General features: G+C 39.6%; 1 protein-coding gene across 2 annotated transcripts in view; it reads left to right on the top strand.

Annotated features, from left to right (window-relative positions):
* Nucleotides 1–25,257, top strand: part of SIK2 (salt inducible kinase 2) — a 100,564-nt gene that overhangs the window by 52,922 nt on the left and 22,385 nt on the right. For both annotated transcript variants that reach the window (XM_037504718.2, XM_054693087.1), the window contains exons 4-6: nt 10,680–10,841; nt 24,431–24,555; nt 24,983–25,106. In XM_037504718.2, the coding sequence (XP_037360615.1) occupies nt 10,680–10,841; nt 24,431–24,555; nt 24,983–25,106 (411 nt within the window). The remainder of the gene's footprint in view (nt 1–10,679; nt 10,842–24,430; nt 24,556–24,982; nt 25,107–25,257) is intronic.

Genomic DNA, 25,257 nt, shown 5'->3' on the forward strand with positions numbered 1-25,257 from the left:
TTATTAGACTTTGTCATTATAATTTTTATTTTTATACACATTCATTGTCTTTTCCTCATTGCAACTGGAAGTTTCATGAGGGCAAGGTGTAGGGCATAGCTTGCTGACCCAAAGAAATCAATCAAGTATTTCCTGAACAAATGAATAAATGGTGACTCTTATTTAGCTCACAAGTTTGACTTTCTTCTTTAATTTGATTGAGAAAAAGCCTTATTCTCTGAGATTGACCTGAAGGGAGTCAGTGCAATTGAGGGCCCAAGTGGTCATATGCTTCTATTCTCATTATTCTTTGTAATTAATTTTATTCTTACCCATACCTGTAGCATGTGTGTTTTTAAAGATCTGTCTATGTATTCAAAACTGGACCACATCATATTCTTTGTACATGTTTGTTTTCACAAGCTTTGATTTATTCTATTAAATATTTCCAAATTAGAAATGTAACTTTTTTTTATAATGTATATTTTGTGTTATAACTACTAGACTCTTATTAAACACCACAGACAGCATAATATTTTTAGGCAACAGGATAAGGAAACTTCTGTGTATGGACAGACGCCAGTAGGATATATGGAAAAATAAAACAATCTTGAAAGATTTTTTACCATTAAACTAGAATTTATATGTAAAGCAGGCTAAGGTAATACCCTTCCACAAAGAACAAAATTGGGGGGTTATTACTGGGAAATGTAGGCCTTATCTAAGGTTACACAGCAATGAGAGGTAGCAGCAGCATTCAGAATCAGACTTGTCTGACTCCAGAACTTATTTCTACTGGATTTTGAAATCTCCCTGGCTAGAAAATTCATAAATTTATTTTATTTATGTATTTATTAAGGATATAAATATATTTTGAAGTTACCTGTTTGGTGTCTGTTGCTATCTTTAGGTATTACAACTAGTTGGCTTCTATGTGGAAGTTATAAATAATTTTAAAGTTTGACTATGTTTGCTTTTAACTGTTGCTGAAACTTAAATGTTTAGCGACAAAAGTTAATCATGAATAATCCTTAAGACTTTAAATTATGTAACTAAAAATTCATCTTCATTCTCAGAGGACTATGATTTGTTTCAGTAGTTCCACAGAGCTTAAAGAACTGATTTAACAGATGTGAACAATCTAATGTAGGGAAATTGCTAGAAGCACAATTAAATTGCCAGAGTATACAACAAGCAAGAATTTCCTTTCATTTTTGTCAAACATAATTTGAAGTGATTATGTGGTTATAAAAACAAACCCAAAAAGGCAAAATATTTTAGAATCTATAGTTTTGTATTCACAAATATGTCTCAATATTAAGTTTAATTTAATATATAAATATTATAGTAGTGAGTTAGATTAACCCATGTTATCCTAATTCATTATAGATCATACACCTAATACCTTTCTGTTAGTGTGCACAGTGCAAGGTTGTGCATATTTTAATGAGTAAAAACTATTATTTAGATTTTTATTTTTTTAAAGATTTATTTATTTATGTATACAAGAACTGGGGTACAGGCCAGAGGTTTGGGGGGGTGAGAGGATTCACCAGAGACAGAGTGGGGAGCAGAACAGGCAGATTGACTGAAATAAACTGCTGAGGGGAGCACCAGTCGAGTCAGGAGAGGTCTGTTGCACCATGTGGGTAGCCCTCTGGCCAGGGATTGAACTGGTGCTGCAGTGGCTGCGGATAGCTTCATAGGTTGCGTCCTAACCCCTTGTGCCACCAGGTCTTCCTTCATTAGTTATATTTTATCCAAAAGTGTTTGGTAAGAACTAGCACAATCTAAGCTGACAAAGACCAGAGTCCTAATTTATAATGAGATAGGATTTTCCTTTACAGTATAACATTTGAACCGATTAGGAAAAAAGTATTACAGGAAAAGATGAATAGAGATTTAAATGTGGGGAATGAAAATTATGGATCTTCAAAATAATGGATCTTTGTTTTGACAAAGGAACAAGTTTTGATGACCTTATTGTAGCCTCAGGATTCATCATGGCTATATTCCTGAAAACTCTATTTCTCTTTGAATTTAGTCATTTCATTTAAAAATTGAAGTGTTTATAAATTTGTAGGTTAGGAACCTCTGGCAAGGATTTAATTATCTGAGGTTTTTCTTTTTTAAGACAATTGAAGCATAAAATATTAAATTGGCATCGACCTTTTTACTTTACTCCCAAATTACAAATTGATGAAATTACAAATTAAATCCTTTTAACACAACATTAAATATTTAATTGCATAAATTATTAATCTTTAGGACTGCTGCTCAGCTTCAGCTTTAGGGGATGCTAGTAATTTCTGACCAAAGAATATTAAGCTTAAAAGTAGTCAGTTGAAAGTTTCTGACATCCCTGAAACAAGCAACCAGCTGGGTTTCTCCACCTCTTTGATAAAATTCTAAGAAAAGTGCCCCTTATTTGTAAGGGAAGAAAATGGATGCCACTAAGGTAATAGCAGTGGTGGTGATGATGATTATAATGATGATAGCAGCTAACATTTACTGAGCTCTTACTGTGTAAGGCACCGTGCTATGAAATCTAGACTTATCTATAAAGGCAGGATACAAACACTGATTAATTTTACTATATAAAACTTAAATCTATAACTTGAAACCTACTTACAGGAGCTTCCACCATACTTAATTCAGGGGTTGGTAAAAGATGACTATTGAATTTTGGAGGCTGAATGACTGTAAGGTGATAGTTATAGTGATTTAGAAGGTGGTAATGAAGTTTATAAAAAGAAAGGTGAACTCAGTCTTGATAATACCTCAGTGGCTGAAAGAAAACCTGTGTAGATATACAGTTGAGTTACTGTTAAAAGGCTAAACATGCTTGGCAAATCTGAAGGTTATTTTTATAAAAATTCTAGTGAATGAATGAAACCCCCAAGGTAAAGTTTCTTAAACTTGATGAAACCTAAGTTTCTGTAGACCCCCTTGAAATTGCATACACTATTCTATGTCTGTGCTTATATGGTAAGATCATTTTTCTTGGAATCTCAATAGACTCTTACCGCAGGAAGTCCTAGACCGTAGTGCTGTCCCCACTGAAATGATTAGAGGGCCCCTAAGACAAGCACTGAATGAGATGAGGTGAAAGGAAGTAATATCATCCAGCTAAGAATAAAGCAGAGGAAAAAAAAAAAGAATAAAGCAGAGGAAACGTTACCCATATGAAGGTGATAGTTTAAATTATTTTTTGAGAGGAGTATAAAAGAGAAAGATAGGGCCAGACCTAGATTGTGATAGTTTTATGTGGTTAGAAGAGAAAGAAGAACCAATTAGTGAAGGAGATGGGAGGAAAACCAAGTGAACACAGAATCAATAGGGAGATAAATTTATATGGGAAAGCCATTATGCATAAGATACAATTGGAAGGTCATTGAGAAAAGGGTTATTGACTTAAATTTAGAAAAGTTGTCAATGACTTTAGAACAATTTCCAATGGAATCTGAAACAGAAAGTATATCACAAGGGGAATGACTAGATAGTAGGAGAGCAAGTAGCCTGAGTCAGCACCAGTAATACCACAAATATTATTGAAATACAGCAGCTGACATTATTGAGCACTTATATGTGTCTGGCACCGTGAAGAGATTTTCTGTTTTAATTGCTTTCTTTCATTTAATCTTCACATAACCTTGTGAGGTGGATTCTGTTCTCCGAACTTTAGGATGAACAAGTGAAGGTTTTGGGAGGTTAAGTAATTTGCTCAAAGTCACATGGTTAGCTTGGGTGGAAGCTTTTGAACCTAGAATTTGAACCTGAGCAACATGACTCCTGACCCTTCCTAGTACCACACTGTTAATACAAAACGTATCTGCAATGGTGTAAAAGAAATATGATGATTTCCCAGTACTGCTACCAAGTGGTGGTAGCCAGGGAGGAATAACAATTGATGCTTTTGTGTAAGAAGTGGGGAGAATACACACACACATGCACGCGCACACACACACACACACATTTTATCATATAAAATGAAACACGGTAAGAATAAACCAGGGCCTCCCCGGTGGCACAGCGGGTTGAGTGCAGCACTGTGAAGCTGTCCACAGCCTCTGTAGCATGGGTTCGATTCCCGGCCATCCAGGGAGATTCCCACATGGCGGGGCAGACCTTTCCCGTCTCGCCCGCTTCCCCCCTCAGCATTGTTTTTGGTCTGTCTGCCTGTTCTGCTCCCCCCTCTGTCTCTGGTGAATGCCCTCACCCTCCCGTGCCTCTGGCCTATACCCCAGCTATTGTATAAATAAAAAATAAATCTTTAAAAAAAAAAAAGAATGAACCAAAAAACTTAGTAAAAACAAGGATCTACAAGCAAAGGTTGACAGTATGAAGCCAGATTCTTGGACTATATCTTATTACTTAGTTTTAACTTTGGCTTCATAGTAAACATTAGATGAGTGTTTTACATGTTCCAAAATAAAGAGAAATCCAAAACAAGAAAAATAAATACTCTGATATTGAAAATAGACATATAAAGGATACTATCTTTATATCATACTGGCAACCCACCAATGCTTTTCAGGTAATTTTCAAACAAAGTATTTGCTCTATTCTTTAGGACAGTGTGTAATCTCAAGATAAAAAGTGCAAAGAAGTGTTAACTTTTAAGTTTCATTGAGTCATTTGATTGTTAATAGTAATCTTAGAATGTTCTTTTGAAACTGTTGCATGTGTATTGGGTAAAACAGGTGATCTATGCTAATACTGAGAACTGGGGCCTTTTTAATATAAGAGAAAAAATACAAATATGCAAATAAAAGAAATGTAATTCCCATGTTAAATTTGCAATGGAATAAATTCATTTTTTGTTCTTTATAAAAGTGCTTATTTCCTAACTGTGTCCCTAAAAAGACTTAAAACAGTACCAATTCCGCAGTAAAATGCACCCTGAGCACCCAGATATCATTCTCCCAAAGAAGAACCAGAGCTTCCTGGAGAAATGACTGATTCCAAGTTTGGAACAGGAAGCATTCAAGATAAGCATGAGACTATTTTGTTATTCCAGAAAGCAACAAAGGTATTCAGTGTTTCTGTGGTTATATTAAAAATCAAAAACAGTAAAAAGGGTACCCACTGGCCACAGAGGGGGAAATTTGAGCACCAAAAAAGAATAAATTACAGTTGACTGAAACAAATTGTATCTATAAAAATGCATTCACTCATGGTATTTAAAAGAACCATAAAAGAAAGAAAAAGAAAGCTTTTAAAAAATAGGAGGAAAAAAGCTTTAAAAATAAAATAAGCAAACATACAGATTTTAATAATTATCACTGGAGGTAGCTATTGTGGCAACCCCTTGCTCTGAAAAGTGGTACTAAAAAAGGAACAATTAAGCATTCATCCTTCCTCATCTGTTTTAGTTGTACTTTAGAATAACTAAGTAGCCCTAATTGACGAGAAGAAGTTCTTCTCTACAGAAGCGTTTCATCTAATAAATGTATCAGGAATAAAAAGAAATGAGAAAAATCACAATTTTGCTCTCAGTCATTAGTTCAGGGCCAGCCACCAATGAATGCTAAAATCAGGTCTGTGGTTCTCAAAGGATGAACCCCTGTTTCAGCAGAGTACGCATCATGGTCCTCCAAAAAAATACATACATTCTTGGGCCCTTGTCAGTACCTCCTGAATCAGAAACTCTGGGGGCAGGTTCCAATAATCATTGTAACAAGCCCTGTAAGGGTTCTGATGTACACTGGAGCTTGAGAACTGTGCTAATTGAAGGTTCAAGCAATCACCCCCAAAACTCACTGATCAATCTTAGCTCTCCTAAAAGACAGAGAACCAACTGTGATAGTCCTCCTCAGTAGATGTACCTATGACATATTCTTGGCCACCCTCCAAAAAAGTTAAATTTGAATCTGTTGTTTTCTTTTTACTTGAAATGCAATTTATAGGAAATATGGGAGATAGAAGAGTACGTTAAGCAGTATCATGAGGAAGCAAAGAATATTCAGAATCCAGTTTCTTTAACATGTTAGTGATATGGGAAAACGGGAAGGAGAAGGACTATTCCAGAATAAAAGAACCCTGTAAACAAAATAAGCAAGTATAAAAAGTGTATCTTGTTTGTATCCTGATTGAAATAAGCTGGCTGGGGATATTTGAATTCAGACTGTGTTATTAAATAGATGATATTAAGGAATTGTTAACTTTGTTATATTTGATAATGATATTGTGGTTATGTAAGAAAATGTAGTTTTTAGAGCTATATACAAAAGCATTAGGGTAAAACAAAATGATTCCAAGATTTTCTTTAAGTTATTATCCTTAAAAACAAAAAAGTAGGGCCTCCCTGGTGGTATAAGGGGTTAAGTCTCAGCATTATTAGAGCTATCAGCAGCCACTGCAGCATTGCAAGGAGCTAACCCACAGGGCCCAACAGACCTCTCCTGTCACCTGCTGCTCCCCTCAACAGTGTATCTCAGTAGATACACTCACCTCTTCTGCTCCCCACTCTGTCTCTGGTGAATCCTCTCACCCCACCCTCGCAACTCTGGCCTATACCCCAGTTCTTGTATGCAGAAATACATAAAATAAATCTTAAAAAAATTATAATGCATATAAAAGGATAAGTGAAACAAGTATAGTAAAATGGTCAATAACAAATCTGGAGGATTCGTTACACTCTTTCCTCTATTTTCATGTTTATTTGAAACTCATAAAAAGATAGAAAATTTTAAAAGATATCCACAAAAATAGTTAAGATGTATTTATTCCATGCTAGCCTTTATTTATAACACTGTAATTGCATGTCTACTTGTCCATACCAATATTTCTCAAACTATCAGTATCGAAAGACCAATTTTTTAAATTGTCCAATAAGTCACAGACCATGATTTCTGTAAAATACAGTAAAAATTTACCACAAAAGCAAAATGGGGGGAAAGAACATAGAAAATATAACCTTAAAAAGTATGTCATTGAAGTCATAAATTTCACTTAACAAGCAGAGCAAATGCCAACATTAAAAAAATTAAATAAATGATTGGAACTATATCCATTCATCAAAAGTACCCCCATAGGCAATTGGGGATTGCTGTTACACTTACAGTTTTCTTCTGTAACCATAATTAAGTTTTGGATGTGAGGCATGAGTATGCCCATTTGCATGTTAACTTGACCTTGTGCACTAAGTTGAGTTTGTGTTGGTAGTAGTGTTCCTCTCAGGGAATGATATATGCACCTAAGCTGATTTTATTTGTGGCCATAGGTTTTTGCCTCAGTCAATTCTATTACTGATTTCTCAGCAGATGGTCCAGTTTTCAGAATGCCTACCCTGCAGAAATCATAAAGAATAGAGGAGATAATAGGCTGAAGCACTTGCTGAGATTTTCACTTAAGGAATGAAAAAAACATCTCTTTAAATAGTTGATCTCTTACTGTATGGAACTCAGTTATTCCTCACACTGTGTGTTATGTATTTATTGATATGTTAAGACTGTGACTTTACATATTAATTTAAGGTTCAGCTATACCATGTCTTTGTTTTTTTTTTAATGTATTTATTTATGCATACAAGAGCTGGGGTACAGGCCAGAGGTGTGGGGAGGGTGAGAAGATTCACCAGAGACAGAGTGGGGAACAGAACAGGCAGATTGACCAAAGTATACTGCTGAGGGGAGCAGCGGGGCGAGACAGGAGAGATCTGCTGTGCCATGTGGGTTGCTCCCTGGCTGGCCAGAAGTAGAATTTGTGCTGCAGTGGCTGTAGACAGCTTCATAGGTTGTGTCTGAACCCCTTGCGCCACCAGGGAGGCCCACCAGGTCTTTTTGTTTTTTAGACAGTACCCTTCTTGCTAGTCTTTAACGTTTTTCTGCCCTCTCGGCTGTGGTAATGTTGGTTTGGACTGATTACTTCAAAAATAGTCCATTACTGTAGATTCTGTTTGTGTTTCCCAGAATTTATTTTGCAGGTAACAGTTTGGGTTCTTTTTTCATGTATGTTAACTTGTACTTGTTCACACTGGATCCACTAAGTTTCTTTATATTGCCAGAATCTCAAAAACAAAAAAATTTCCACTGAACCTACCTTGACTCAGCATTTTCAACAGAAAGAACTTTTGTCTATAAAAAGATTGTCATGTTTAATGCTATAGTTTAAGTAGCATTTGGTGTGGAAATCTTAGGAAAGATGTTACTAACTAGCCAGAGCTAATCCCTTACAGAAAACACATTGCAGTCCCTTCAGTCAGTTCGGCTTGCCCAACAGTCCAGCTCATCCTTTCTTAGGGATTTCTCAGCTCGTCTACCAGAGAGGCAAGACCCTGGTTTACTCTCATGAACAGAAAGCACATTGCCCACTTGACAATTCATTTATGCATAACCACTCTGATGATAGTTTCGACATTTGGACTGAAAATAGTACATATTTTTTCTAAAGTGCTCTTTTTTCGAGAACTATGTGGGTTCCGTAAAGGCAAAGGGAAGACATGACCAGATGATTGTCTCGGTTTGTGATAATAGCAGGAGAATACCCAAATTGTCCACTTACACATAAACCTCTAACATATGGAAATAGCACCATACTCCACATTTCTGTACTCCTGTTGGTGGAAAGCTACAGGATTCCCTCCATGTACTAACATTTAAGTGCAGTTCTAGGATATTTTGTGCCAAGTGCTAATTAAGCATTGTAGGGAATACAGAAGAGAATGATATGGTCTCTCTCCTCAGGGAAACTTAAATGAAGTTATCTTTTATTTTTCAAAGCATAATGTGTAGCGTTAGGGCATGTATGTATGTGTCTTCATATCTGCACGCATGTTGGGGTATTAAAGATGCACATGCAAATAAATAAGATGGGAACAATGTGTTATAAAAGGTAAGGAAAAGACATTATTTCTACATGAAGTGATGAGGACTATTTAAAGGCAAATTTGTATTTACATAAGGTTTGAATATAGAGTTAGGATTTCAGGGGGAGTCCAGTAAAGAAGCAGCTTGATACAGTAAAGAAACCTAAAGGTTCTGCTTCAGATCAACCATTCACTTATCAGCCGTACAAATTCAGCCAGTTTACTACTCCCTGTGGTCTTCAGCTTCCTCATCTACAGAATTGCAATTTGAGTCATAGTTACCATGCAGTGTTTTTAGGAAGCCTAAGTGAAATATGGTTTTCTTTGTAAACTATAAAGTGCTATGCAGTGTTAGTAAATTTTATAATTAATATCGCAATGGCATAAGTCAAAGATATGGGATTTTTAAAACCAGTAAACCATATAGCCTAGCCCAGAAAATATGTGAAGATGACTGTGAGAATTGATTCACCCATACCATTCCTTTCATGGGAAAATAATCATAACTAGAAAAGCTTTTCAAGATTTATATTGGATCCCTTTCCTCCTTTAAAAAAATCACTTAAGGAGCCTTTAAGATCTTCAGATGAAACTGGTACAAGTTGTAATATTTTGTTTTACTGAATTCATGTAACTTACACAGCTTGTTTATCTGAAGTACGATTATTGGTAATCGAAAATTTTACACATGTAAACTTACACAGAATTAATTTTCAGGTATGCGGCTTTATTTTTTTTTTTGAAGATTTATATATTTATGCATACAAGAACTGGGTACAGGCCAGAGATATGGGGGTGAGAAGACTCACCAGAGACAGAGTGGGAACAGAACAGGCAGACTGACTGAAATACACTGCTGAGGGGAGCAGCGGGCGAGACAGGAGAGGTCTGCGCGCCATGTGGGTTTCTCCCTGGCTGGCCAGGATCAGATTCGTGCTGCAGAGGCTGTGGATTGCTTCATAGTGCGGTGCTTAACCCCTTGCGCCACCAGGGAGGCCCAGGTATACTGCTTTACAAAGACAGTAAATATATCTTGCAAAGTATAATCTGTTTAGAGAACACGGCTCTCGTGGCAGTGCCTGGTTTAGAGAACAAGTCTGCCTGTTCTAGGGTAACCCAGACCCCACTGTTCAGCAGGACAGGGTGTGAATTATTTAAGCTCCTTCCAGGGACCACCTTATCTCATGTTACCATTGGATTGTGTAACTACAGGAAATGATGCCTTAAAAGAATAACCCACATCCAGTGGGATGTCAGAGAACAGATTCATGTTCTTTGTTTTACATAAATTTATTTAATAATGTGTTCAGGAAAAATATCCAAAGCATTCTTCAACAGCATGCCAGAGAGTGCTCAGGGATTAACGCACTTTGAGTTACATCATGAATGTTATACCACTTGCTGCTGTCCAGCCTGGGCTCCAGTGAAATGTTTGGAATTACTTCTCTGAAGGAAAGCAACTTTCCTTAGAAAACAGCACATTGGGCCTCCCCTGGTGGCGCAGCGATTGAGCGCTGGGCTGCGAAGCTGCCTGCAGCCTCTGCAGCACCGGTTCCATCCCTGGCCGCCGGCAAGGGTCCCACATGGCGCACAGACCTCTCCTGTCATGCCCGCTGCTCCCCTCAGCAGTGTATTTTGTCAGTCTGCCTGTTCTGTTCCCTGCTGTGGCTCTGGTGAATTCTCTCACCCTCCCGCACTTCTGACTGTACCCAGTGCTTGTATAAATAAATAAATAAAATCTTTTAAAAAAATTATAGAAAAAAGAAAACAGCACATTATTTGAACACTAACTCTTAGTCCTTAAAAAAGCTTTTTGAGAGGGAAAAAATCCTGAATATTAATAGTGGGGTTATTTTATTTTGGTGAATGGTTCTCAATTCTTCTTTTACAGACTATCTTGCTAATCATGGCCGGTTAAACGAGTGTGAAGCCAGGCGCAAATTCTGGCAAATCCTGTCAGCTGTTGATTATTGTCATGAGCGGAAGGTCGTGCACCGTGACCTCAAAGCTGAAAATCTCCTGCTGGATAACAACATGAATATCAAAATAGCAGGTAACAGGGGCACAGCTGGCTCTGACAGGAGCAGATGGGAGCCACTGCGCTCAATGGGTATGGAAACAGATCTGCGGGCAGAGACTCAGGTTCACTTCCACCCTGACATCAACTTTCTCCAAATGTATTTCATTTACTTCCTTAGATGTCTGCATAATGAAGAGTAAGGGAGACAAGTTCATTATTAATAGACACAGTGGCAGGATTACGACTGTGATCCAGTTTGTATCCTCAGTATGATTTGTGCAGGTCCTTCTGTGGGCTCTGCTGGAGGAGGTGGGCTATCTGTGATGGGGGTGAAGAACACATAGGTGCTGATGCTGTATGTACCCCGCTGTCCTCATTGTTGCTGGTGGCTGATGGCTGAAGAGAGGCAGGGCAGGAGGGAATGGAAGTAGAATGAGAAATGTTTGGGACACAAAAGCTCATTGCCTTGCTCTATTATAATAGGGTTTTGATTTATAGCATAGAAACTAAGGGTGGAGGTTATTTTGCTAGTTTTCTGCCTGTCATTTGCACAATTATAAAAACTGATTTCTTTTTATCCACGTGGTCAAACTCTAATTCAGTAAATATCTAAGTGTCTGGTATGGAGCTATGCTGAATACTGGGTATACAAATCAAAAACTCTTTTCCTCTTTCTTAGAAGTCTAGTGGGGATATTAGAATGATTAAAATTCACGTGAAGCATGCACATATGGAGATGTGAAAATGGACCCCCAAGTTACATGAATACAAGTTAATACAAGTTAAATGATTGACAAGTTAATAAAAACAAAAATCTTCAAACATAAAGAAACCATGCCCAAATTAATGCTTCTTGTATTGACTTTCAATAAAGACAAGAGCATAAAAAAGAATAATTAAAATGCAACAGAATAGTTACCCAAAAATATATCTACAAAAACGCAATAGAAGTATAGATGAAGGAACATCAGTTTATCTGAGGCATCAGGGATGCTTCACAGAGAAGAAACTGACTTAGACTTGAGAAGTGAGTTAGGAGTTTGCCAGCAAGATGAGCAGCAGGAGGATATTGCAGACAGACAGGCAGGGGCACTGTATATTCACAGGAAGAGATTGAGATTGCAGTGGTGGGAAACTGTAGTTCCGTACTGGTTCACTGCAAAGTCTGGGGGTACAGGGGAGGGACACAGTGGGAGCCAGACAAAGACCAGCATAGGAAGGATTTGAGTAACAGGGAAACAGATGCAGTGGTCCACTTAAGAAAATGGCAGCTGTGGGGGCTGTAGTGTGGAAGGGAGGAAGATTTATTTTGCCTAGGCTTTTAAAGACCCTAAGGGACATGAAGCAAAAACTTAGCAAAGTTGTGAGGAGTGGTGTTTTGTTCTAGGGTTGTCAAAGAGGAAGAGAGAGACATCCAGATGGGAGATGCTTGCCAGGAGATAATTGCAGGGGTGCTAGGTTGGGTGCTCCCTAGACTCACCAAGTTTAGAGGGGAAGCAGCTGCCTTGCTTGCTGCCCTGTGGTATCAAATAAGTTTAAAACCTCAGATTTGTGTATTAATGTTTATTTCTATGTCATTTCTATTCATTTTTGTCTTGGGTATTTTGTGGAAGGTAAATAACTCATTTTTAGTTCCTTTCATTTTAATACCTAATTGTAAATGCCATTGATTCATGTTTCAGGGAGGGAATGAATTTTCCATTCTGTAGCCTGTGACTTTTTTCCCCTAATGGGTATGCCTGTGTGGGACGTAGTACTTTTCACATTAATTTCTTATATCCCCATTGCATATGTACAGATTTGCATTAATAGGTCATCTTTGTTTTGAAAATGCAATCCATGGTAATTGTTTCCATATTTTCTGTCTGCCACTTGTCAGTTTTTTCCCTTAATCTTCTTGTGACCCTTCTTCCATTTGCTCTCATTTATATTGTTCCTGTTTGCCAACTTTCTGCAATGCACTTCAGTGGAATTTTTTTCTTCACTTCTCCTTGAAAACATCAGTTGGAATGCGCTTGATCTTTGAAGTCTTGTAGAAATAAGGAGGTATTCCTGCATCACCTTTACATTCCTTTATCATCAAAACAAAACAGCACCTTAAAGGAGTTCTGGGAGTCATTTTTAGTGGAGAAAAGTTGGAGGTGTGAGTCAGGCTATGGGATCTACAAAGCGCTCTCATTAATATCTCAAGAGCAAATGTCAGAGCAGAACCCCAAAGAAACCTGCAAACAGTACATGCAGAATCATCTTATAAAACTAAAACCAAGTTTGGCCTAAGTATAATGCATCTACTATAATTCCCGACTATACGTAGGTAAACCCAGTGTTTCTAATGTCATTATGTAACATCTAGTTGTTTGTTCTCCTGTCTTTGTTTTTGTTTTTGACTATCTAAACTTCCCTATTTCAAGGTCCTATGCTAAATACTTGTGTCATTAACCGTCACAGCGACCCTAGGAGCTGCTGAACTCACTCAGTTTTTAGATGAAAAAGCTGAAACATGGAGATTAAATAAATAACTTGTTGAAGTGACTGAGATAATAAGTAACAGACCTGGAATTCAAAGCTAGGTCTCTCTGACCACAGTATCTGAAGTGTTTATACTAAAATCTTTGGAAAGGCTATAAGGGTAAAATTGTATGAATTACTTGGAGGAGATTTTCCAGACAATACCATCATTCAAATAAGGCATCACATAGAGAATGTGGAGTTTGATATCAGCCAGTTTGATTTGCTGGCACAAATTCTGGTTTTGCCACTTAGTGTTGTTATAGGACAGGGAGAGGGGCACCCCAGACCCCCACAAACCTGCCTATTCTAAATGGGTTCTGCCATCCGCCGCATCAACACAAAACATATGACACTTTAATGGGAAGGAACTTTAATAAAAACTAGAAAACAATACAGGTAAGGCAAAGAGTCTAGTTTCTAAATGAAGCACCCAAAGTTACCCATCCCCTCGTGGGTAAAACTCCATCCATATGGGGTCGGCCCAGAGCAAGGCCCCAAAGCCTGCCACAAGTCTAAAACATCTTCCAGTGGGGACCCACAGAAAAGGGTCACAAACAACCAGACAAGCCCGGAAGGAAAAGAGCAAAATCAACATCAAGATAAAAGCTGCCATTGTCACCTCCCCACGGGTCTCACCCACATTTGTGTCACCTAGTCCACGACCAAAAGACAAGCACAGTTTCTTCACGTGTCTCTAGGCTCCATGTGCCTCCTCCAGGTCTCCTTGCTCCATCCTGCTTCCTTCCTTAGTCTCTTCTGCAGCTTCTCCTCTTCCTGCTCAGCTCCACCCTTCCTTGGGTGGGGCAGGGAACCTGGAACCTCCCCCTTTCCTGGGGACCACCCTGTTACAGTGTGACCTTGGACTGATTATTTTACCTCACTGAGCCTAAGTTTCCATATCTACTAAACAGAATAATCTATTTCTTCGGACTGTGGAATGGTTAGGGATCATGTTAGAAGTGGGGAGCATAAGAATATGGACTGTGGAGCCGTGCTACCTGGTCTTAAATCCTGGCTCTGTCACTTACCAGCTACATGACCTTGGATTCTTGACCTGACTTCTCAGTCTTCAGTTTCCTGTCCATAAAGAGGGAATGAATGATACATGTTCCTATATCTCACTGGTTACTGCTGTGGTTAATATTTGCAAAGTACTTAGAACAGTGCCTGGTACAAAGTTAGTGCTATTTAAATGTTTGTTAAATAATGTTAAAGTTCCTGACACCATTTTATTTTGTTGAGTGTTTGCTCAATAAAAGGTAGCTACTATTTGTTTTCAATTATAATGAAATTTAATGTGAAAACAAATCCTTGAAATTTTGATAGTCATATAACCCCCCTTTTTTTTTGCCTTACTCATATAAACCTCAGAGGAACAGGAAAGTTTTGTCATTTATATTCTGTATTGTCTCTGCTTGATGCAAATTAATTTTTTTTTTCCTGAGAGGAACACTAAATGTATTTAGTAATGTATGATTAGCCTGATTAACCTGTGTGTGCCCATAAGTCACTTGTCTTTAGCAGGAGAGGCACGCTCCCTGTCTGAGTTCACCTGCCACCTCTGAGTGGCCCATCATCCCTCTTCATTGCTTCTGACAACCTTCCTGCTTATTGGAAGACCTTGAGACAGGATCTCCATGTATAATTGCAGTTTTTTACCCTGGAATGAAGTTTTAAAAAAAAAAAAAAAGTGTGGAAGAAGCTGAGACAGGTTGTTATGTAAACATCCTTACAGAAAGACATCCATTTGTTAACCCCCTGCCTCTAGCACTATGTAAAACATAAAGAGGGCTTTGCATCAGCCAGCACAAGGGTACCCTGTCTTTACCCTTCAAGTCTACTTTGCATTTGCAGTACATTGCACCTGAAAAAGGGCAGACTGCCCCATGGATTGTCTTTGTTTAACCATCTTGATCACCCTCCTCCTCCATTCTGGGCTAAGGAAGCCCACTTAAAAAAAAAAGATTTATTTATTCAAGAACTGGGGTACAGATCAGAAGCACAGGAGGGTGAGAGGATTCACCAGAGACAGAGCAGGGAACAGAACAGGCAGACGGACCAAAAACACTGCTGAGAAGAGCAGTGGGCAAGGCAGGAGAGGTCTGCTGTGCCATGTGGGTTTCTCCCTGGCCAGCGGGGAATCGAACCAGCGCTGCACAGGAGGAAGCCCACTTTTTTGCTTCTTAGCTCACTGAACTCTGTCTTTAGACAAATTGATGCCTCACAATGGTTAGCAGGATCATGTTTCTTCTCGGCCCTGATGATCGTTTTCGTGCCCTTTGACAGGTAGAGAGGGCATGCCTGATGCTTGGACGCGAACTGGGCAGCTGGCCTTTTGCTGGTGGGCAGCAGAGTAGCATTGACGTCAGTGGTGGCTCATTGGTATTCAGTGTGTGCACTGGGTCAGCCTCATCTCTACCCCCTCCTACCTTTCATTTGTCAGCATCATTTTCTCCTCATTGTATTCCTCACCCCTATTATAATAATTACAAAAGATGGGCAACTCTTCATCGCAACTGGATATCTGAGTTCTGGTAATTTTAGAAACAAGGATAAATTTAACCCCAAAGCCATCTGTTACTCTGTAGGAAGATTTTTTTTAATTATTAATTAGATGTTGTAGCACAATGCTAGAGATTTAAAATTGCTTCAGTTGCGTTAATTCCTAGAAGTCATTTACCTTTTCTAAGCTTAAAGGCTGGGTTCAGTATTTCTTTTGCTTTTTCCTTTAAAAATAACTTAAATAGTTTACTTTTAATTAGTAACTTCTCCTTTTTAGTTTTTGTCCTTTAAATAAAAATCATGAAAGTATTTCATAATCACAATCATTTTACAGCCCTACACACTGACAGACTGCTAAACATCTTCTCCATCTTCATCACCACTTCTCCTTTACCCTCTGTCTCCTGGCCACGCAGGAATGGGTGGGAGCCAGCAGCATGCACCCCTCTATGAAACTTGTTAGGAACCCGGAATGCAAGGCCCAAACCTTGGTCTGCTGAATCAAAATCTGCATTTTAGCAGGCTCCCTAGGTGATTTTCTATGCATGCTAACGTTTGATCTATGTCATGCCAACAGACAAAAGAGAATTCTCTAATGTGCTTGGTTTCCTCATACAGTAATCATCAGGGTCAGCTTATTTACTCTGTACAAGGTCCTTATTAGTCCTTGAATATGGGCCTTAGCTAATGGTGTTTGGTTGCTAATAATTTATGTAAATCTAGAGATGACAATAGTAATAACTGAATTTTATTATCAGGAAGGTGCTATTTTCAAAGATATCCATGGTCTGTTACTGGTTAGCTAGGTAAGAGGTAATGAGGGGACTCAGCTTTTGAGACTGACTTGATTTCCAGGAGATTCAAGCAATAGTAATTGATCTTTTCTGTGATTCAAGACTCTCTACCCCCAAGACTCTGCCTCTCTTCTATAGACATTTTTGGCCACACAGAAACCAGGTGAGAGAAATGTATGTATGAGGAAATCCTCAGAATATGTGCCTTGGGGTGGGGGTGGAAGTATGAGTTATCCTCACGTGCCTTAGAGGTTGCAGGTCCCAATTTGCAGTGTGGCAAAGGGGTTCCCCACACATACAAACAACAATTCTCCAAATGCCTGCCGGGCACCTACAGTTTAATTCATTTCTGACATTGTCCACCTGAGTTAGCATTAGGGTCCACAGGTTGAGGGGTCAGTACTTCAAGACTGCCCCCAATTCCCCACACTTCAGATGCAGTCTCAAGCCTGTGTTGTTACCTGTGCTCGCAAACCATAACTTCCTACCATCTCCTCCTTGTGTTCAATTAACTTGCTAGAGCAACTCACAGAGCTGAGAGAAGCATTTTATTTAAATTATCAGATAATGTTGAAAGGATAGGATTCAGGAACAACCAGAGATACAGAGGGCAAGGATTTGATTCTGAAGAGGGCAAGATACGTGGAGGGGCTTAGAGCTCCCTGTGCTCTCTAGGGGTGCCTGTCTCCCCAGATTCACCAACCAGAAGGTCTCCTAACCTCGGCCTTTGGGGCTTTTGTGGAAGTATCATTATGTAAACATGAATGATGATGTAATTAATCATTGATGATTGATTCTTAACCAGTTCTCCTGCCTCCTGTCACCTCTCCCCTCCTGAGAGGCCAAGAAGTAGGACTAAAAAGTTCTAATGCTCTAATCACAGGGTTGGTGCACAGTCATCCCCTACCCTTAAGTGCTTCCCCAAAGCCCCTTGTTAACATAACAAACACCTTTCTTGCTCTCCTCCCTTAGGAAACCCCAAGGCTTTTAGATCTGTGCCAGAAATGGCAGGAAGAGCAAATATAAGATCTGAAAAGGACAAGATATGTCCACTTAACACATCGTGCATTCTTAAAAATGAATATAAATTCCTAAAATGAATGTTGGTATAAATTTCTGACATTTACTTTGTAAACATCTTAATTTGCCCATTTGCTTATTAAGGATGCTAAGAACAGCATTCAATACTATCAAAAAGAAGAAACCCTTATTTGTCTACTTCTGCTGGCAGAGGGATAAATTAGAAAAAGCACTCATCTCTATTTAATGGAGAGGATTTCTCATGGTTTATGACAGTTTTATTCCAGTTTTAAGTTGGATTAAACTTCTCTGACTAGTGGTGTTCTTGGAATATCTATGATATAGTGAAGAAGAATACCTGGCTTGAGATTTGAAGATTGGCTAAGCCACTTACTGCTGTAGATACTCAGGCAAGTCAGTTAAGCACTTGAGCTTAAATTTTCCCCCTTTGTAAGGTAAGGATAGTCGGGCCTCACAGGACCGTCATCAGGATTAAATGAGTTAATATGAACAAAAACACCAATTGTGTGATGGCCTCACCCAAAAGCATGGCATAAATGTTTTTCAAATTTTATTATAATTCATAGACCATGTTGCAGGACTAGTTGTCATCTTATTTCTAAAACTTCTTATGATTTTTATATTGAACTTTCTTAAAATTGAGAAGCTGAGAGATTCTTTGAGAAAAACTTGTCTTTTTTTTCTACCACTTAAAGAAATGTTAAAAATCATGATGGAGCTGACAAATTCAAGATGTGTTCTAAGGGAGAGTTGAAACAATTACTCCCACACAAATGACAGATTACTGTAGAAGAATGAAACTTCTTTCTACTTTCAAAAATTTGTCAGAGTTGCTCAGTCAATCATATATGAATAAAAATAGTATCAAGATAGATAATGTGAGACTGAGCCCTGGCTTGGAGTGAGAGGTACCAGAATGAACTCATGGACTATTTGGGTTTGTGGTTGGTTGGTTGGTTTTTTTTAATGCATAGATACAAAGGCAAATATAAAAGTGTGTATATGTGGGTTTGTGATCATACATAGGTTTCCTAGTTCTGTCTGCTGACAGGGCCTGGAAGCAGAGATATCCAAGTTACAATGAGAATATGCAGGGCCTGGTCTTGGTTTCTAAAACCTGTTCCTCTGTAAAATGAACCTGGGCTCCTTGGGGAAGGAGTTGATTCCAGGCCTGAGACAAGGGAAAATAGATGAGCCTGGAACTCTTCTGGTGCCAGCAGATAAGGAAATGCTTAAAATAAATTGAAACTCATAAAAGATGGTGGGGGCATGTCGAAGGGGCACAGGTGCCAATTTGAATTAGCTCCTTATGACCAAAGGGGGCACCGTTTGGATATCAAAATGAGTAACAGGAGTATTGACCCATAACCCAAAGAATGAGATGAATGCTTATGGCAAATGTCACATAATATGACAATCCTTGTAAATAATAAATTATTTCATGAATAAATAAAATGGGGAAGAAGGAACAACTTTTCCTTAAAGAATTGTAATTGTGTATAGAAGGAGTGAGGGAAATGAGAACTCACCATTAGAACATCACAGACGTCTTTAGAGCAGTGAAGGTCTGCCAGTGAATGCTAATGGCGACAGGTTAGAGAGAAACAGAGTATGTGTAGTCCCAGTGTATCTTCTCTAAAATATTTATTACCACAAAGGGGAAAGTAGTAAATTTATAATGGGGAAACCCAGCAGACACCACCTTAATCAAGAAATCAAGGTTAGCCGGTCCCCAGTACCTAGACATTAAACCTACCTAGACATTACACCATGCTGCTCCCAGCCTGATGCAGAGAAGAGACTTAGCCTCGGTGACATTCTTCCCCAAAAGGCATGATCTCAATCTAACCATGAGACCCAGTCATACCCAGACTGGGGGGCAATCTTCAAATACCTGACCTGTACTCTTCTTGGTCATGAAAGATAAGAAAAACCCCAGAAACTGCTACAAATAGAAGACAACCAAAACACATTGTGGAATTCTAAACTTTTTTGAAAAGGGGCATTCGTGGAAAAACTGATGAAGTCTTAATTGAAGTCCATGGTTTAGTTAAGAGTATCAAGTCAGCGTAACGTAGTTTTGATTATTATACTAATCTAGTTATGTGAAATGTTAACATCAGGGGAGTTCTTTATTGTTGCAACTCTCTGGAAATCTAAAATTGTTTCCAAATTAGAAGTTAAATAATGTCAAAGCGAATCCAACATTACCTAAGTTTTATCACAGAAGAACTGGAAGGAAAATGTCTGAGGGACATAGCAGTCACCAGTTTAGGTAGTAACTCACAAATCAGATCTTTAGAAGACATTAGCCTCGAAAGATGCTTCCCTTTCAGCAAGGCCTAGCAGGAGCTGCTTCCAGCGTGAAAGAGAAGAGTGGTTATTTTCATGATACTTTCCAAAAGTCGGATGATAAAATAGGCTTTTTTATTATTTTCTTGTTGTGAGACTGCCTTCTGCGTTTGCACAGTGGTTGAAATGTGTGTGCACTCAACTGTTTCAAGAAGGAATGAATGGATTCGGTTGGCATGAAAAAACAGTCAGCCATTCCATTTGAATAAATGGCAGCAAGAAGCAAATTGTGTTTGAGCATGCCAGTTTGTCCCTTTCGCTCCCCTTTGTTTCACTACATGCTTTAGGCAAAAGCTGCAGACTGTAATGAAGCAAATTATCCACATTCCCATAAAGAAATAGACTAACTTTTAAGTGCCTTTCTTTTGCCACTGCTTAAACCTGACAGTTATTAACTTGCTCAAAAATAGCTACGTACCACTGTGTCAGAGAAAGACAGAAAGGCGGTGGCTAACAGTGCTGGCTCTAGGCAGACTTGGTTTCTGTTCCAGTTCTGCAACTTTATACACCCTCTAGGAAGGTGCTTACCTTTCTCTCCTCACTTTCCCCTAAGATAAGGATACTTTGTAGGGTTATTAAGAAGAAATCATTTTCAGAGAGCTTAGGTCAGCTTCTGGCACATGGTAAGCACATTTAAAAGACGACAGCATATTCATTCAGCAAACTTTTTTTTTTTTTTAAATGTCAGAGGCTTGTTTTATTTTATTTTTTTTAATAGAGGCATGTTTTATTTATTTATTTGTTTGTTTTGTTTATACATGCACTGGGTACAGTCAGAAGCACAGGAGGGTGAGAGAATTCACCAGAGCCAGAGCAGGGAGCAGAGCAGGCAGAAGGACCGAAGTACACTGCTGAGGGGAGCCGCGGGCGGCAGGAGAGGTCTGCGCGCCATGTGGGACCCTCCTCCGGTGGCCGGGAGCAGCCGGGGATCGAACCAGCGCCGCAGAGGCCGCGGGCAGCTTCGCAACCCAGCGCTCAACCGCTGCGCCACCGGGGAGGCCCCATTCAGCAAACCTTTACTGAACAGCTGGTGTTTGTAGACCGAATTCTAAGTTCTGGGCATACGGACACGTATCATTGCCCCAACTCCCCCAACTCCAGGGATTTAGTGTGATTGGGAAGACAGATAAGTAAAACACAAAGAATTGTTCTCTTTCTGTTCTCTTGAGTAGCTACTCAATAGCTACTATTTATTGAGCACCAAATGTGTTTCAGTAGCTTGTGTAAAGCAGCATATATAATCTACTTTGATATGAGTACACCTATGCAGAACTTTGTATCTACATATATAGTTGCTTTTTTGTGAATAGATAGTGTCCCAGTTTTACCAATGAGGAAACTGAGGTTCAGAGAACTTAAGTAAGTTGCCCAAGGTCATACAGTTAAGTGGGAAACCCAGAATTGATCCCTATCTTCCTGATGCCAAGGTCTCCCTTAATCCATATGTCAGATGATTATGGTACAACACGCAGGTGCCCTAAGAGATTTACAGAAGACATGTGTGTATCTACTATACTAGTTTTAGTGGACCTGATTGTCTTCAGTGTTTCTTTTAATGTTCCTGCAGCTCAAGCTCCTAGGTTCTTCAGTTACCTACAGGAAATGAAAGTCAGCATCTGCTTTGTACCACATTTATAAGTCAATGGGAAGCTTTCTTTATCCTAGATGAATAAAGCTATCGTTGAGACTGGGCTACGGAAGGCCTGGCTCTTGTTCTCTTACCCATGAATCTGCCAGGGAGTTTGCCTCAGGCAGAAAGAAGCCAGGCCGCCTCCCTGCCAGCTATTGTCCCAGTCACTCCTCTTAGTCCTTCCCCAGAGACTGGGGAGGTTGGGAATGAAGGAGCTTTCTAATGGTCTTTGAGACATTCAAATTTTACAATGCTATTTGGAGAGTACCCTCAAGTCGTGCTAGAACTCATCCTGTGATTATGGGTTAAAGTATAGCAATTATTGTACCTATTTCAGGATCTCCAAACACATCCCAGAGCTGCTTGTGCTTTTCTTTGTGAGTGAAATTAACATTGCCCTCCTTAAATGTTATTTGAATATCTAGTCCTTGACTCACTGGAGAACTTGAGAGTATAGTTTTTCTAGAATATTAGAAACACGTATCTATATGAACATCTGAGTTATTATGTGGTGTGAGTGGGTAGCCATGGAGGCAGAGGTGAAGGGCTGAGACCTCTCTGACAGTGTTTTGGAAAGCGGGCTGAAGGACTGAACTACCGTCGAATCTGTGGGGAGAGTTCTCCTGGCCTCTGACTCCGGGTGCCACACAAGCCACAGTGGTGTGCCACCAGATTCAGTCAGTGCCTAAGGCACTTTCTTTTCTCTTCTGGGCCATTTAGCTCCTGCCATATTTTTCTTGCCCTTCCAGTATATTTTCTCAGGACCCTTTTCTCTGAAAGGTGATAGTTGGTAATGACAGCTTCATGGAAGGGACTCAAAGGTTCACATCTGCTATGCCCCAGGCATTTTACATTTTTAATCTTATTTAATCCTCACACTGCCCTGTCTGGGTAGGTGGATTGTCCCCACCCACATATATAAGAAACAAGATCTAAGTTTCAGGAAAGTCAAATAATTTACCAAGGAGGACTTGAATCTAGTAAGTGGCAGACCTGGAAATCAGCTCCAGTGCTTCCCAAATGCGTGGATCCTACTCCTCCAGGAAGCTGTGGTTGGAGGTTGCCACCACTTTTTACACCAGCTGGCAAAGAGAACATTCCACCTCAGATGTATGTGTAATCTCAGCATGTGAACAGAGCTGGAGTTTGTGTTAACTCAGTGGAGCCCCACAGCAGCCTGCTGAACAGCTGGGGACACTAAGTCTCACAAAGCTTGATGGAAGGCACCTGGCCAGTCCACCTGGCACTGGAGACTGATAGACCCCTTGTACCCCCCTAAAGCTCTGCTGTGCACTGGCTGGGTGCAGAGCCAGCTCCTGTGGCAATGGCAGTGTTCTTCAGTCAGGAGTGTGTGACAACACAGGACAATGTGACTGTAACTTACAAAATAGTAGGAATTTGTTTCTTTTTTTTTTTTAAAGATTTATTTATTTATGCATACAAGAACTGGGGTACAGGCCAGAGGTGTGGGGGGGTGAGAGGATTCACCAGAGACAGAGTGGGGAACAGAACAGGCAGACTGACTGAAATACACTGCTGAGGGGAGCAGCGGGCAAGACAGGAGAGGTCTGCCGCGCCATGTGGGTAGCTCCCTGGCCGGGGATCAAACTTGTGCTGCACAGGCTGCAGATAGCTTCATAGGTTGTGTCTTAACCCCTGTGCCACCAGGGAGGCCCAGAATTTGTTTCTTAAGGAAGAACAAAGACTGAAAGCTTAGCAAAAGGGAACAAGCTTGCACTTGGACCAAAGCTCACAGTTGTCATGCATATTGAAGCCTCCTGATACAATGCTTCTAGGGTGCATGCTATGTAGGAAAGCTGTTGATTCAGCATGACTAATAACATCAGAGGAGGCTGTTATCTGGAAGCATAATGTCACTACCTCCCATCTATGGGAAATTCAATGATATGGTGATAAGTGGCTTGTGGCTGTACAGTTCTCACATGGCAATGAGCTGTTCAGATGGTCATTGCCTAAATGAGGATGTAGGGCCCAAACTTAGAGCTGTTCCTTAGGAAACTCTGTACCCCATAACCTAAAAGTTTCTGTATCTTGCTACCCCGGGGTCATGGCTGTAAGAGCAGCCAACCTCTCAGTCAGGTTTAGGTAAGTATTCTAGAGTGTTGCTTGTTTGTGCCTTCCTTTTAGACCATGTAAGAGAAAATGCTTTTCCTCATAGAGTAATTGAAATGCTAAGATTATCAAATTCAGTTCAGCAGTCCACAGCTTTTAAAATACATGATATTTAAGGTCTTTTTCCAATTTCTTATGTATTCTCTTTGAGAAGAAAACGTGATTCTGTTTACACATCCATTCAACAAATATTCCTTGAAATACTTAATATTTGCTAATCATTATGCTGAGTGCCCATTAAACATCACAAAATAGATGTTGGGCCTCCCCAGTGGTGCAGCGGGTTGAGCACTGCTCTGTGAAGCTGTCCGCAGCCTCTGCAGCGTGGGTTCGATTCCCAGCCGGCCAGGGAGAAACCCACATGGCGTGGCAGACCTCTCCTGTCTCTCCCGCTGCTCCCCTCAGTATCTTCAGTCCGTCTGCCTGTTCTGCTCCCCGCTCTCTCTGGTGAATTCTCTCACCCTCCCGTGCCTCTGACCTGTACCACAGTTCTTCTATAAATAAATAAATCTTAAAAAAAAAAAATAGATGTCATAGCATTCCTCACACAGGAAATAGTAATGACATTGTTAGTCCAGCATCTTATAAAATTTGTTACAGAGAAATTCTGTGTAGTTTGAGCACATAGATGAAAGTAACATTTATTTCCATCCCAACAGATTTCGGTTTTGGAAATTTCTTTAAAAGTGGTGAACTGCTGGCAACGTGGTGTGGCAGCCCCCCTTATGCAGCCCCCGAAGTCTTTGAAGGGCAGCAGTATGAAGGACCACAGCTGGATATTTGGGTATTTCTTTGTTTTGCTGTTTTTACTGCATCTGTAACGGTAATACTTGGTATCCTGGCCCCTCTTCAAAGCTCTTGTTACCTAACAAATAGGCTGTAGTTCCTACTTTCCCGGTCTGCTGAACTGTAATTAGCCAGAGCATCTTGAATTGGATTCTAGGGAACAATTTCTAGGGACAGATGTTATCACTCCAATATCAGCAGTAACTTAAAGTTAAGTAGTAATCAAAATGAATAAATTCAGATCTCTCGATACTATTAGATATTTTATTGTCGTAAGTTTTTCAGATTTTTTTCAAATTCTGAGAAAATGGTACATTCAAAGCAGGAATTCTTTAGTCCATAGATTTTTAGAGCTCCGTGGATATTTAGGAAAACAGTAGTTGAAGTTCTCAGGGGAAAAGTGACTGCATTGTTTTGTTCCCTAGAGCATGGGAGTTGTTCTTTATGTCCTTGTCTGTGGAGCTCTGCCTTTCGATGGACCAACTCTTCCAATTTTGAGGCAGAGGGTTTTGGAAGGAAGATTCCGGATTCCATATTTCATGTCAGAAGGTAACAACCTCATTCATTGTGCTTTACAGATTTTGTGCTTCAAATGAAATCCCTAGGCAGGAGCTTCCCTGTTCTATGAGTTTGGGTGCTAAATAAATTGACTGAGTCACTTAAAAAGCTACAGAAATAAGCAGCCCCCTCCATGTAGGTA

Source organism: Talpa occidentalis, unplaced genomic scaffold, assembly GCF_014898055.3.
Source record: "Talpa occidentalis isolate TD23 unplaced genomic scaffold, MPIMG_talOcc4v2.1 talOcc4.12, whole genome shotgun sequence".
Taxonomy (NCBI): Eukaryota; Metazoa; Chordata; class Mammalia; order Eulipotyphla; family Talpidae; genus Talpa; species Talpa occidentalis.